The 14,309-nt window shown below is 38.6% G+C and overlaps 2 protein-coding genes and 1 long non-coding RNA gene across 3 annotated transcripts in view; 2 read left to right on the top strand and 1 right to left on the bottom strand.

The window, feature by feature from the left end:
• The window catches only part of LOC144007226 (uncharacterized), a 137,783-nt gene that overhangs the window by 106,833 nt on the left and 16,641 nt on the right, over nucleotides 1–14,309 (top strand). The window lies entirely within an intron of this gene.
• The window catches only part of LOC144005897 (uncharacterized), a 27,819-nt gene extending 13,510 nt beyond the window's left edge, over nucleotides 1–14,309 (bottom strand). Inside the window, exons 1-2 of the mRNA XM_077504366.1 lie at nucleotides 13,876–14,309; nucleotides 1,097–2,950 (exon numbers count right to left, since the gene is read on the bottom strand). Of these exons, the coding sequence (XP_077360492.1) occupies nucleotides 1,097–2,950; nucleotides 13,876–13,999 (1,978 nt within the window). The 5' untranslated portion in view covers nucleotides 14,000–14,309. The remainder of the gene's footprint in view (nucleotides 1–1,096; nucleotides 2,951–13,875) is intronic.
• Nucleotides 10,583–13,068, top strand: LOC144007743 (uncharacterized). Its single transcript, XR_013280331.1, has 3 exons — nucleotides 10,583–10,979; nucleotides 11,323–11,487; nucleotides 12,547–13,068. It is a non-coding gene; the product is annotated as an uncharacterized LOC144007743 (long non-coding RNA).

The raw sequence follows: 14,309 nt of genomic DNA, 5'->3' as shown, positions 1-14,309 counted from the left end.
CATTAGGGGTGTTAAAAAAATCGATTCGGCAATATATCGCAATATTACAGGACGCAATTCTCGAATCGATTCAATAGGTGGCAGAATTGATTTTTAAATATCAATTTTTGATGGGAAAATATTCAACAAAACGTCTTATAGTTAGAGTTCACACCTTAAACATGGAAAAATGTTTACTATGTGGCTCAGAGTTATAAGGTTGAAGTTTCAGATAAATAATACATCCATCCATTTTCTTGACCGCTTATTCCTCACAAGGGTCGCGGGGGGTGCTGGCGCCTATCTCAGCTCACTCTGGGCAGAAGGCGGGGGACACCCTGGACTGGTTGCCAGCCAATCGCAGGGCACACAGAGACGAACAACCATCCACACTCACAAGCACACCTAGGGACAACTCGGAACGTCCAATTAACCTGCCATGCATATCTTTGGAAAGTGGGAGGAGACCGGAGTACCCGGAGAAGACCCACGCGAGCACGGGGAGAACATGCAAACTCCACAAAGCAAGGCCGGAGCCCGGACTCGAACCTGAGTCCTCAGCACTGGGAGGCGGACCTGCTAACCACTCGCTCACCGTGCCGCCTATAAATAATACATTTTCATACAAATCTTACAGTGTACAAGATTACTGATTAGTATTTTCTAAATTTGAGTTAAAAAAAAAAATCGCAGCAATCGACAAACAAAACCGTATCGGGATTAATCGGTATCGAATCGAATTGTGACCTATGAATCGTGATACGAATCGAATCGTCAGGTACGAGGCAATTCACACCCCTACTTCCCACCATGTATTCTTGTGTGCTTTCTTAAATTTGACATGGAAGAGAAGCTTTTTCCACAATCTGAGCAGGAATATGGTTTCTCTCCAGTGTGTGTTTTTGCATGTGCTGTTAAAGAATTGGTGGAAGCGAAGCTTTTCACACATTTTGTGCATGAATATGGTTTCTGTCCCGTGTGTGTGTTCTTATGTGGCTTCTTAATTCAGGCTTGGCAGGGAAGCTTTTGCCACAGGCTGAGCAAGAAAAAGGTTTCTCTCCACTATGGATTCTTGTATGTGCTGTTAAAACTGACTTGTCAGAGAAGCTTTTGCCACAATCTGAGCAAGAAAAAGGTTTTTCCCCAGTGTGTCTTCTTGTATGTGTTGTTAAAGCTGACTTCCGAGAGAAGCTTTTGCCACAATCTAAACAAGAAAAAGGTTTTTCCCCAGTGTGTCTTCTTGTATGTGTTGTTAAATCTGACTTGTCAGAGAAACTTTTGCCACAATCTAAACAAGAAAAAGGTTTTTCCCCAGTGTGTCTTCTTGTATGTGTTGTTAAAGCTGACTTCTGAGAGAAGCTTTTGCCACAATCTAAACAAGAAAAAGGTTTTTCCCCAGTGTGTCTTCTTGTATGTTTTGTTAAAGCTGACTTCTGAGAGAAGCTTTTGCCACAGTCTGAGCAAGAAAAAGGTTTCTCGCCACTATGGATTCTTGTATGTGTTGTTAAATCTGACTTGTCAGAGAAGCTTTTGCCACAATCTAAACAAGAAAAAGGTTTTTCCCCAGTGTGTCTTCTTGTATGTGTTGTTAAATCTGACTTCCGAGAGAAGCTTTTGCCACAGTCTGAGCAAGAAAAAGGTTTTTCCCCAGTGTGTCTTCTTGTATGTGTTGTTAAAGCTGACTTCTGAGAGAAGCTTTTGCCACAATCTAAACAAGAAAAAGGTTTTTCCCCAGTGTGTCTTCTTGTATGTGTTGTTAAAGCTGACTTCTGAGAGAAGCTTTTGCCACAATCTAAAAAAGAAAAAGGTTTTTCCCCAGTGTGTCTTCTTGTATGTGTTGTTAAAGCTGACTTCCGAAAGAAGCTTTTGCCACAGTCTGAGCAAGAAAAAGGTTTCTCGCCAGTGTGGCTTCTTATATGTCTGGTTAAATGTGACTTTGAAGAGAAGCTTTTACCACAATGGGAGCAAGAAAAAGGTTTCTCGCCACTATGGATTCTTTTATGTGTTGTTAAATTTGACTTCGAAGAGAAGCTTTTGCCACAATCTAAACAAGAAAAAGGTTTTTCCCCAGTGTGTCTTCTTGTATGTCTGGTTAAATGTGACTTCTGAGAGAAGCTTTTGCCACAGTGGGTACAAGCAAAAAGTTTTTCTCCAGTGTGTGTTCTTGAATGTTTTGTTAAATTTGACTTCAAAGAGAAGCTTTTGCCACAATCTAAACAAGAAAAAAGTTTTTCCCCAGTGTGTGTTCTTGAATGTTTTGTTAAATTTGACTTCAAAGAGAAGCTTTTGCCACAATCTAAACAAGAAAAAAGTTTTTCCCCAGTGTGTGTTCTTGAATGTTTTGTTAAATTTGACTTCAAAGAGAAGCTTTTGCCACAATCTAAACAAGAAAAAGGTTTTTCCCCAGTGTGTGTTCTTGAATGTTTTGTTAAATTTGACTTCAAAGAGAAGCTTTTGCCACAATCTAAACAAGAAAAAGGTTTTTCCCCAGTGTGTCTTCTCAAGTGAATTTTCAAACGTCCTTTTGTACTCAATGTTTTCCCACAGTGAGAACATTCGCAGGATTTGTCGTCAGTGTGACACGACCTATCATCATCAGCATGTTCATCATTACCATGCAGATTATCATCATTATCATCATCATCATGAGAAGAAAGGGACCTTATGTCATCACTTTTTATTTTTGATGGTCCCCAGTGGTCTGCATCACTTTCTGGAATCATGTTTTGAGGATTTAAGATCCTGTTTGGAGGCTCCGCCCCTCTGCCCTCCTCACTCTCACCCTTGACTTCATCTTCACTCTTTAAAGGGGCGAAGGTCATTGGTGACTTGGTGACGTCATCCTCAACCACCTCCTCTTTGACACGAACGGGCTTTTCTTCCTCTTCGATGTAAGGATGTTCTTCCTCCTCTTTAACATTCGGAGGCTTCATGTCCTCTTGGTCAGGACGAAGATATTTCTCAGCGACGTCTGTAGGACACAAGAAGACAAACACACATTTGGGTTGGTCAAGTCAAATTTCAAGCGTGAGATGATGTACAGTGCACCTCGACTTGGGGCCACCGCACACTCGGATTGGCCCATCCCAAAAAAACAAAAAGAAAAAAGAAAAAAAGTATTGGCCTTGTTAAAAATCTGACAGCCGATATAAGGTCAAATCTAAAACTATTTTAATCTCTCTCTATTGATTGAAGTCGACTAAATTGAGTTGAGTTGATATTGTCCATCCGCATACTTTTACATAGAAAATTAAAACACCTATTTGTAACCATAGTTAGGCTGGAAGACCCCTACTTCCACATGATTCATCCCATTCTCATCTTTCCAATTTAAACATATTCCAAATATTCACGCCTTACCCACAATTCCCCATTTTGTACCCAATTTTTCCTCATGCATTCTTCATGGAAGATTAAAAATTTCCTTCCACATTTTTCATCCAATTTACTTCATTCCAACGTCAATATATTCCTTAAATTCATACCACGAGGTCTTTTCCTGTTCCAAAATTCACGCCTTACTCGCAATTCCCGATTTCGTACACATTTTTTCCAATGTATTCATAATGAGAGATTCTACATTTCACATTTACTTCCACATTTTTCATCCGATTCACTTTGTTCCAACTTCAATATATTCCACCAATTCACGCCATGAGCTCTTCTTTTTCACTTCCAAAATTAACGCCTTACCACAATTCCCCATTTTGTACTCTACCTCTCCCTACATTATACATTTCACATTTACTTCCACATTCTTCATCCAATTCACTGCATTCCAACTTCAATGTAGTCCACCAATTCTCCATCTTTTTTTAGTTCCAAAATTCACGCCTTAACCACAATTTCCTATTTTGTACCCTACGCCTGCCCTCAGCGGCAGCCAGCTTGGCCAATTGATTAAGTTACGTCCAAGAGTCTCACTAGGGGTGGAGGCCATCTTGGCCAATTGATTTGGTACACCAGGGATTCTCGCCAGGAAATGCCCCGGCTTGAACAGGAAGTGACCTGATTTCAACAGGAAATAACCCGATTTCAACAGGAAGTGGCTTGTTTTCAACAGGAAGTGACCCGGAAGTGACCTGATTTCAATAGGAAGTGACCTGTTGATTTGAACAGGAAGTGACCCAGAAATGGCCAAAAATCAACAGGAAGTGACCCGGAAATGGCCTAAAATCAACAGAAAGTGACCCAGAAGTGGCATCAAATCAACAGGAAGCAACACGATTTCAATAGGAAGTGACCTGATTTCAATAGGAAGTGACCCGGAAATGGCATAAAATGAACAGGAAGTGACTCAGAAGTGGCTTTAAATCAACGGGAAGTGACACAATTTCAACAGGAAGTGACACAAATTCAACAGAAAGTGACCTGATTTCAATAGGAAGTGACCTGAAATCAACAGGAACTGACTTGTTTTCAACAGGAAGTGACCCGGAAGTGACCTGTTTCAATAGGAAGTGACCTGGAAGTGACTTAGAATCAACAGGAAGTGGCCCGATTTCAACAGGAAGTGACCTATCAATAGGAAGTAGCCCAATTTCAACAGGAAGTGGCCCGTTTTCAACAGGAAGTGACCTATCAATAGGAAGTAGTCCAATTTCAACAGGAAGTGACTTATCAATAGGAAGTAGTCCAATTTCCGAAAATGACCGTGACTCCATTGCTTACTCCAGTCCTCAATCTTTCCTCCATTGCTGATTCAATTTGTCACTCCTTACACCATTGCTACTCGATTCTACGCTCCTTACTTCATTGCTCACTTAATTCTTCTCTCTTGACTCCATTGCTTCCTCAATTACTTGCTCCTTCCTACATTGCTCACTCGACTTCTTTCTTGTTGTCTTGTTAATTTGTTTCTTGCTAATTTATTTTTATTTGTGTGCTATTTTTCTTCCTTCAACTGCTTCTATTTTTCTGTCTAAATTCAAACCATTCCAAATTTAGCATGTTCAGGTCATTCCAGGTCACTGTATAGCATTCCAGGTCATTCAATATTATTCCTAATCATTCCACAGGTTTTTATTTCACCCTTACTGCATTCACCCGCAATTTCTCCAGAAATTGCATTTTCTAATATCACTTAGTTTTCATTGAAATAAAAAGTGCATAATTGCTTGAGATTAATCTTATAGCTGCACAATGAAATAAATAATATGAAATAAATTCATGAAATTACATTAAACAAAGTGCAGTGGCACTGAACAGTGTCTGAGTGGTCCTTTTCTCCAACACACGTTTCCTTCCTTCTGGTTGGATTGTGTGAATTTTCGTCACTGTGTTGTTTTTGAAATTCGTTTTCGTCATTGAGAAAATTGTCAATCAATTTAATTATAGTCTATTAGTGTTGTTCCGATACCGATACTGGTCTCGGGAGAGGCCCAGAGTACTAACAAGTAACATGCCGATACCATTATTTCTGACACTAATATTGGACATTTGGTCCAACATTTTGTTTCTTGCGTGTGCACGACATTCACTGATGTGTGACATGTTCACTGCATGCCGAGCCAAGATATCCTATTGGCCCTTGAATGTTCTGAACCAATGGCAGGGCAGTTTTTTCAATTTTCATGTTGGAAAAAAACCCATTGGTATCGGTACGGCACCAGCATCGATACGGAAAAACTGGGTATTGGAATCGGGGACCAAAAAAAAAGGGTATCGCAACATCACTAGTCTCAATGAATGGCTTCTACTTTAGTTTTGAATTTTCGCCTGAAAAAAAAAATGTTCGTAACAAAAAAAATGTTGTCGAAATTATTACTGCTGGAAGCACAGGATGACGTGGCACACGGACTATTTTAACCGGGTCAAGAACCCCTCGTCAAATCATAATGGTTCGGCAACGATCTCCAACGAGGAATACTAACTTTTTGTATTCGTGTAAAAGACGGATAATCGGACGCATTCACGAGCGGGACGTCAACCAGGTTCCCGGAGGGGAACACGGGTATGCGGAGTCGACTGTGTTTCGCAACCGCATATAACCGTTGAATTTAACTCATTAATTTACCTTAATTAAGCGCAACCGCTTCATTCCATTTTCACGTGTCGTCTTGTGCGCAATTCGCATATATGCCCATATGAACTCGGCACTGATTTGCAAAACGGAATCGATTGTCATTGACTCCCGTCTTCGTGAATGCTACAGTTGCAACCAGTGATATTTTTGTCGCCGAAAAATTTACATCATAATTTTCGTGACTAATTGTTTTTCCTGACGAAAATTAAATGAAAACTAAAATAGACGCCATTCGTTCAGACAATAACTATGATTAAAATTGACTGACAATTTCGTCAATGACTAAAATGAAAATGAAAACAACACAGTAGTGAAAATTCACACAATGAATGAGAAAAGAACCACTCAAAAAAATGTGTTCACTGCACTTTAACTCAACTCAACTTTAATTATAAAGCGCTCTAAGAACAGGCATTGCTGTATACAAAGTGCTGTACATAAACATAAATTGTGCAGCTGTAAGATTAATCTCAAGCAATTTAATTATGCACTTTTTCTTATTCAGGTGAAAAGTTACAATATTGTCAGTTGAACATGATTCATTGAAACAATAAAGACACCATTGTATGAAATGTGTCTTGCGTGTTAAACTACAGTCACAAATAGGTGTGCTATAATTTTCTGTATAAAAGTTTAAACGTATGCTGAAGGAAAATAGACTAAACTGTGAATTTAGTCGACTAAAATTGGATTAAAACTAAAATACAATCAGAAGAAAAAATTATGACTGAAACTTGTTAATTTTAGTCAAAAGACTATAACTAAAACTAAATTAAAATTTCTTGTCAAAATTAACACTGGTTGCAACAGCAGTTGAATGTAATAATGCAGTAATCATGACAAAACTGTGACTGTTTTGTAAAAAAAAAATTTAAAAAAAGTATACCGACAAAAAAAAAAAATTAATTTGTAGTATTGTACCACCGTTTTAATACAGTCTTATTGTGCACCTAAGTGTTCTTAAAATCGCACACGTCTTGTCAGATACATTGGTATGACTGTCTCATGACTGTATAATCGGCCCCTGTCCGGAATCAACCAATCAAATCAATTTATTTCACTCTTTAAAATAACAGTTGAATTGAATTACTATGTACAATAATGAGGACTGCAGTGATTTTTTAACGCTATATAGTAGTGCTAAGCAAGGGAGAGTAATAGGTCGCTTGCACATGTCGTCACTTCCGCCTCGGATTTCTCGTAGTCGCCATGCTGGGTGGCCTCCATTTACGTAGCGATTCGGTCTAACACGTATCTATCACGTTTGTTGTCTGCGTTTAAAATGGTACATTGTTGCTGCATCGTTGGCTGTTCGAACAAAGCCAAGGGGGAAAATGGTCGGCCTTTCTTCCGAATTCCGAAAATAACTAGGAACCAGGGCCTGGAGACAGAGGAGTGCGGACTCCGGAGGGAAGTCGTTACTTTGGGCTCGTGTGTGCAGCCATCACTTTGTGAGCGGTAAGCTTGTTTACCTTTATTTAATGCATGAGGATTAATAACGTTTCGACCGCCCATATATGGGCAAGTTGCTTATGTTTTGGATTCATGAGCAAGCAAGTTCGGTAGTACAAGCTGGCTAGCGGACGTTAGCCGAAAGCTAACATCGAACATTTTCACCCAAGTAGTGCCAGTGCAAAGTGTTTACTGCTGAAATTGGATTGATTAGTCTTGGGCTCTTAATGCCGATAACATGTTTTTTGGTGGCAAAATGTAAACTTGGAAAAAAGAGACAGAAGGGGGTGATGCAAGAAAACAGACCCCCGGTAGCCTACACATCATGCTAAAGAACTTATTCACGGCCACCCTACTGCGGCAAAATAACCAGTCTTTCCATATTTTATTTGTTTATATATTTGTTTATTTTAACAGGTCGCCCTGCGCCCGTTTTTCTGTCCAATCATCCTGACTGGGCTCCAACATTAAAGTTGGGTCCCAAGTTACAACATCTATGTCTCAGCCCAGTCGGTGCCAAGATATGAACGTGCACAGGAGAGACAAGCAAAGAAAAGACGACTCGAAGTGGCAGAGAGTTTGTTGCAGTTATGCAGCCAGATGGCTCCAGTAACCTGTACCCTCAAGTACTGCTGACATCATTGACTCTGGTATGCCACTCAGAATTCATTACATGATATATTGTATGCATGAGTGAATGTATGTGTTTATGTTTGTGTGTGTACACGCACCTTATATTTTAGAGACATTTGGAAGTGTTTATAGAAATAAGTATTTGCCTGTAGCAATGTTCATACATTAAAAAATGCAACAAAATGTGTACATTTCTTTTACACTGACAAAAAAACTATACTACTGTACTATATTAAACCTTTTACTGGTACCGTATTTTTTTGTGATCTTTTTTTTTTTTATTATTATTATTATTATTATTTCTTTAGGGATCTCATGCCACACCGACTTGATTGCCAATGACATGATGGAAACGAAGCCGAGCATCAAAGCATTGGAGGAGGACAACATGCGACTGTTTGTTTGGAGCTAATAAAGGCAGCGATTATACAAATTCTATTGTTGGGTTTGTTTACAAAGCTATACATAATACAAATGACAGGATTTGACTCAATGTGCAATATGGTCCCTCTTAAAGTAATGGCATAAATCTCCATTATTTCTAAAAGCACAAAAAATGAAGTGAATAATGATTAGATGTAGTAATTTCAGGGTTAAAAATTGAACTGTTAATTAATGTAGTTTATTTTAGCACAGGTGCCTACCATCCTGAGATGACGGTATGATGTAATGTTGATGGGGTACGCAATGACTTTCATTATACTATGTACAGAGGAAAAAGTTGCTCTCTTTTAAATTTGTTTAATGTAAGACAAGTACCAGTACTGTGTTTCAGTTTTCCCAATAATCCTTGTTTCACACTTGTCACAAAACCACTGTCCTTTTGGCAGTCTAGATTGGCACACTTCAAGTGATATCATTTGATTTTACAATCTGCTGCAGCACAAAAAACTACTTTATTCCGCATCTTTGAAGTACATGAGCAAGTGGTAGGTGACAGCGGCTGAGCAGGAACACTGGAAGTCCACTGCTGATCTAGTAAATGCTCTCCCGAGCAGTTCAGGTAAGGAGGGGACTTTGGGGAAAAAAAAACTCTGGCTTTTCCAGCTGGCCAAAACGAGCGATCTGGGTGGACTCGCTCAATCACACTTTGTCCACACCACAAAGTCGCAGAAGTCCGTCCAGTTAAACTCATCTGTGCCTGAATCTGAAAATATTACAAACATTGTAATGAAAATATGAAACATAGAATTAAATAAGAAACTACAAAAAGTAAAGCCATACATTCCTGGTAATAATATTGGTGTTGTCGTGACAAGTGATGGGAATTGTTGCCATCCGGCACCAGACAGAAATTGGGTGTTGTGACAGCCTCCTTAACCGTGAGATCATAAGAAAAGCTGTCAGTATGCTCAGTAGTTACCATGAACACGTTTTATTGTACTGGAAACTGAAACTAAAAATACGTCCTCTGAGAGTGGTTAACCTTAACCATTTAGAGTAAGTTGATTAAGTAACATGTAACTAGTGAAAGGGTAGCATTAAATTTAATTAAGCCACGGGGAGGCTGTGCATAGTTACTTTTTATTCTTATACGCTCTGCCATATTTGCCTGTGATAAAATGATTAGAAAAACCACATCAGGTAAACCCAGCTATGCATATAAACACAATGATAACAGGAAGCCTGAGAACAAATCAACATTTTTGTGTGTAGAATTACCAACACCATGTGGTTTACTTACGTGCAACAGCAACAGTTTCTTCTGATGCGATGTTAAAGTTTACACTCTGTATCCACCCGCTTACAAAATAATTGTAAGCCTCCAGGGATTTGTTGGCGTGTTATGGAGCATGTGGTCAACACGAGGTAGTGAAAAATGTCCAGAGAAGTCACATTTGGCCAGCAAGCTTTCTCCGTCAAAAAAAAAAATCACCCTTGGTCAGGACGTAATTAGGATCAATCCCGCCACACAGAGACACCTTCTGCCTGTATCGTTGTTTTTGATCTTCCGGTAAATCGTGAAAATACTGCGAAAATTACATCAGGTTGATAAGCTCTACCGTGTAACTCACGAGTGTACCTTGTGAACCGGCGGACACCCAAGATGGCGCCCGAAGAAAAAACTCCCATGATGCATTACGATGTGCAAGCGACCTATTTGAATTGGTACTGTTATTGTGAAACAGCTTTTAAACTGTTAATAATAATAATAATAATAACAATAATAACAATAATAATAATAAAACCAAGCATACTTTAAACTGCGTTTGAATTCAATTTTATTTTTGAAAACCGATCTTTTATTTTGAAAACCGGTCACATTCTCCGCGCCAGCGTCTCTTCGAGCACACTACCGTAAATCCTAGAAAAGGGCGAACAGAAAAAAATTAAGTGCGGCTGACTTGACCGCGTAAAAAGAAAAGGCGGCTATAGGCCGTCAGGTCACACACGTTTTCGTTCAGTTTCGCTCCACTACCAGGGGTACTAAATAATCTTTACTTCATAAAATAGATTAATCAGTAGTAAGTAAGAATCCGTGTAGTTCACCCTGTGAAAACCCGCCAATTTTGTGTTTTCGGTGGTGAAACCCCGGCACTATTTTGCGATGAGGCGCAGTGATCTCTGGTGTGGGCGTAGTGCCATTAGGTCGGTAGTGGTGTGATTTAGGTCACATGAGCCAATCAGGTAGCTGCTGCTTTCTCCTCACCATAGCAACCGCATAACAAAAATGGCGACCACAATGTCGGAGAGCGAAAGGAGAAAAAAAGTTAGAAAGAAAGTAGTGAAAAAACTTCGTTCCCGTTCAGGTTTGCCCATCGCTTCAGCTGGCCCCGTTCTTCCAGCCATCTGCATCATTTGTAAAAATAAATTTCAAAGTAGACTCGTCTGGGATTGGAAGGAACACGGAAGAGGGATCATCTCGCCAAAGCAGAAACATTGTCGGCAGGTAAGTGCTACACACACGCGTGCCCATTTCTGTTATTAATGTGACCGATATTTTGTATAGCGCTGAATATAATTTGTTGCTAGGTTAAGTTTTAAGGCTATAGTTTATTAAAAACGCGAGCTGCTGAATGATTTATCGAGTGAATCCAACAGTTGTTACCAAACTCGAGTTACCTGTGCCCATCAGAGTCATAATATAGTCACAGCTACACACTCCCTTTTCCCCAAACTCTCTCTCATCAACCTCAACAAACACTTTACTTTACTTAAATCTGTGATGTGCATATACTGTAAAGAGGTGATGTGACAATAACACTTATAATGTAATTCTTTTTTGTCTAAAGGCGGGTTGGTTGCTGCAGGCCGCTGAGATGAAGAAAGACTGTTCCATTCTTCTGCATATTCAAGACAAAAGACTGTGTCACAATGGAGGTGCAGTTTTGTTTCAGAGATTACACAAGGTTCTTAAAGTCAACAGCAACAGAAACAGCAACCAGGGACGAACAAATGTGAGTTGTTACATTGCACTATTTCATTGTCACTTTGCTAAAATTACACATTTCAAAAGTAAAGCATTGGTCAGCAATATGTCACTTGTATTCTGTTTACATTTCGAGACAGCATTAATTAGAAAGCATGACTCTGCACATATTAAGTGAGTGTGTGTGTGTTTTAGACAACCCAATGCTGAGAGCTACAAATTCTTTTTGTGAACAAGTAATCCGTCAAAGGATTATAGTTGACAAAGATGTGATGAGAATGGACAAGCTAAGGGGTTTGTGAACAGTGTTAATAAACACGGGGATCTTGATGCTTCAGACTACAGGTAACATATAAATCATTTAAACACATTTATGAAATCTATGGGGAGAGGTTTGTCTAAAATCTCACTGTTTCAGAGAAAAATAGTTTGCTGACAAGCTCAATTTAAGTTAAAAATAAATAAATAAATAAAATTGATTCTCTAAAAATGAAAACCAGTTGGTTGTTAATTATTACATGCAAATGTGTTTTTTTGTCTTCTGTATTTATAATTGTTCTTTGACCAAGAAAGTATATAGGCCTATCGGTATATTTGTATTTCTATCCAAATATACGATTATTCACTAGAATTTTCAGTAGGATATCCAAATACCAAAATATTCGATAGCTGCAGCACTAATAATACTCATTTTGAGTTGTGGCACGCCCACACGAGTTATTTTACCACACACCCATGTCAAAACTAGCTTACTGCACACACACTGCACCCCAACTTCAAATTTTTTCTAACGTCATAATAATAATAATAATAATAATAATAATAATAATAATAATAATAAATTATAAATTTTGTTGGATCCAAAAGCAACTTACATAATTATAGTTTCATATGATTGGAATTGTCTTATTTTCAAATGTTTAAATATTTTCTTGATTTGAACAAAATATAATTGTTTAGAATAATCTTGATTTAAATTATTACCAAAATAATTGTGATGATTATTTTTTTCCATAATAGAGCAGCCCTAGTCTGATGTGAATATGTGTATCTTGTGCTCATCTTTCCCTTCAATTTTCTATTTCAGGCAGGATATACTGAAACGAAGATTGAGGTGTGATTTCCCCCAGCTGGTTTTTCACACCCCTTTCCAGCAACAACTCTGAAATGGTTTTTGTAGAGACATTATCAACAACTGACAAACTTTTAGACAGGGTACCTCACTCATCAGATACATCAACTACTGAGTCTACTGATGTAAGCCAAGAAAGTGACACTAACAAATAGCTGGTACAACATCAGGTTGGAAAATCACAGGGCATACGAGGACACTTTAAAATGCAGGGCTGTAAAATCTATGTAAAATCTGCCATTTTGTTTGTTTCATTATCAAGATGTTAACTCTCCATTTTAACACTTTTCAAGCAAAAATAAAAATGTCTGTATTCCGTTTTTCCACAACACAGACCTTTGTTAAATTGGTCTGCCAAAAAAAAAAAAAAGAGAGCTGTTCCAATGAAGTTCCAAAGGTTTTATTGTGAATGCACATTTGATTTTTATTTTATTATTATTATTTTTTTATTAATATTTTTTGGATAGGGGGTGGGGGGTATAAATGACATGCTGTGGTGACACAATCTGATACTTTAATAAATATTCTATATGTTATAATAATCTGGGCTCTGAATGCATCTATTTCCATCTAGTCCATTTTGCCTTGTTCCAGGTTTGTGGTGCATGGTAGTATTTTTGGCCGATGTATGCTGCTTCTTGTGTACCTTTCATTACGTAATAGGTTGTGAATTGTTTTCATATATGAAACATAAACATAGCTAAATGTAACATCCGTGTGCTGGTTTCACTTCTAGTTGAAGCGTTTTTTTGGCACAAATTTAATATATTTAATTATCTAAATTCACATGATTGCACCAAACCACCAATACTTGTTTCTGATGTTAGGTACATGTATTTATAACATCTGGGAATGATTTTCTGTTGCCAAATTTAATGTAAGACGTTTTACAACCAAAAACTGCAGCACAAGATTTTCGTTTTTTGTTATTTACCTATATATGCATTTCTGGCTTGTGACAAAATTGGGGCAGGAAAACATTGGGTGAACTTTTAACCCAAAGTTCAGAAGGGTATTATCTATCAAAAAATGCATTGAACAAGTAGTGCCCAGACAGTGGAGCGAAACTCATTTTCTAGGCACTTTTTTGGGGTTCACCCCACGGCCTACTAGCTTTGCCTCAGTTGTAGTTCTGCTAAATCCAATTCTCATCGACTGAGAAATGTACCGAACCGACTGAAGAAAAAAAAACTGTGTATCGTAACAAAGTGACCCGGTGAAGAGTCCTTACAGAAATAAAAACGTACATATGTTTGAAAAGTGTCGATGAAACAAGTGACAAACCTGCTCTGTTCAACACAACTCGAGGCTGCTTGTAAACGGCGTCCAGCAGTTGACGTTGTCGCTCGTTGTCCTCCTGTGCTCCACAAAGCTCCTCTTCGTACTTGACTTTCGCCATTGTGAACATCTTCACACGATATTCACGACACTTTACGCTCACGATTGACGTCTGCTTAGCCAATTTGTCGATAGCAAACGCGTCTCGTTTTTTGGCGCCTAGCAAGCTAAGCTAAGCTAAGCTAAGCTAAGCTAAGCTAAGCTAAGGCAAAATAAAGAGGGCCGAGAGATACGATTGAACCAGACACGAAACGTAGCAATTATGTTTGACTTCAATAACGTAGTGACGGGGCAAAGTGTCGATGTGTCAGTTCGTTCCGTACGAATTCGTGTTGAATTATTTTTATCGTGAAGCCGAGCGTAAACGCGTCGTGCCTGGA

Source organism: Festucalex cinctus, chromosome 1 (genome assembly GCF_051991245.1).
Source record: "Festucalex cinctus isolate MCC-2025b chromosome 1, RoL_Fcin_1.0, whole genome shotgun sequence".
NCBI classification, from domain to species: Eukaryota; Metazoa; Chordata; class Actinopteri; order Syngnathiformes; family Syngnathidae; genus Festucalex; species Festucalex cinctus.
This window is presented reverse-complemented; position numbering and strand designations above follow the sequence as displayed.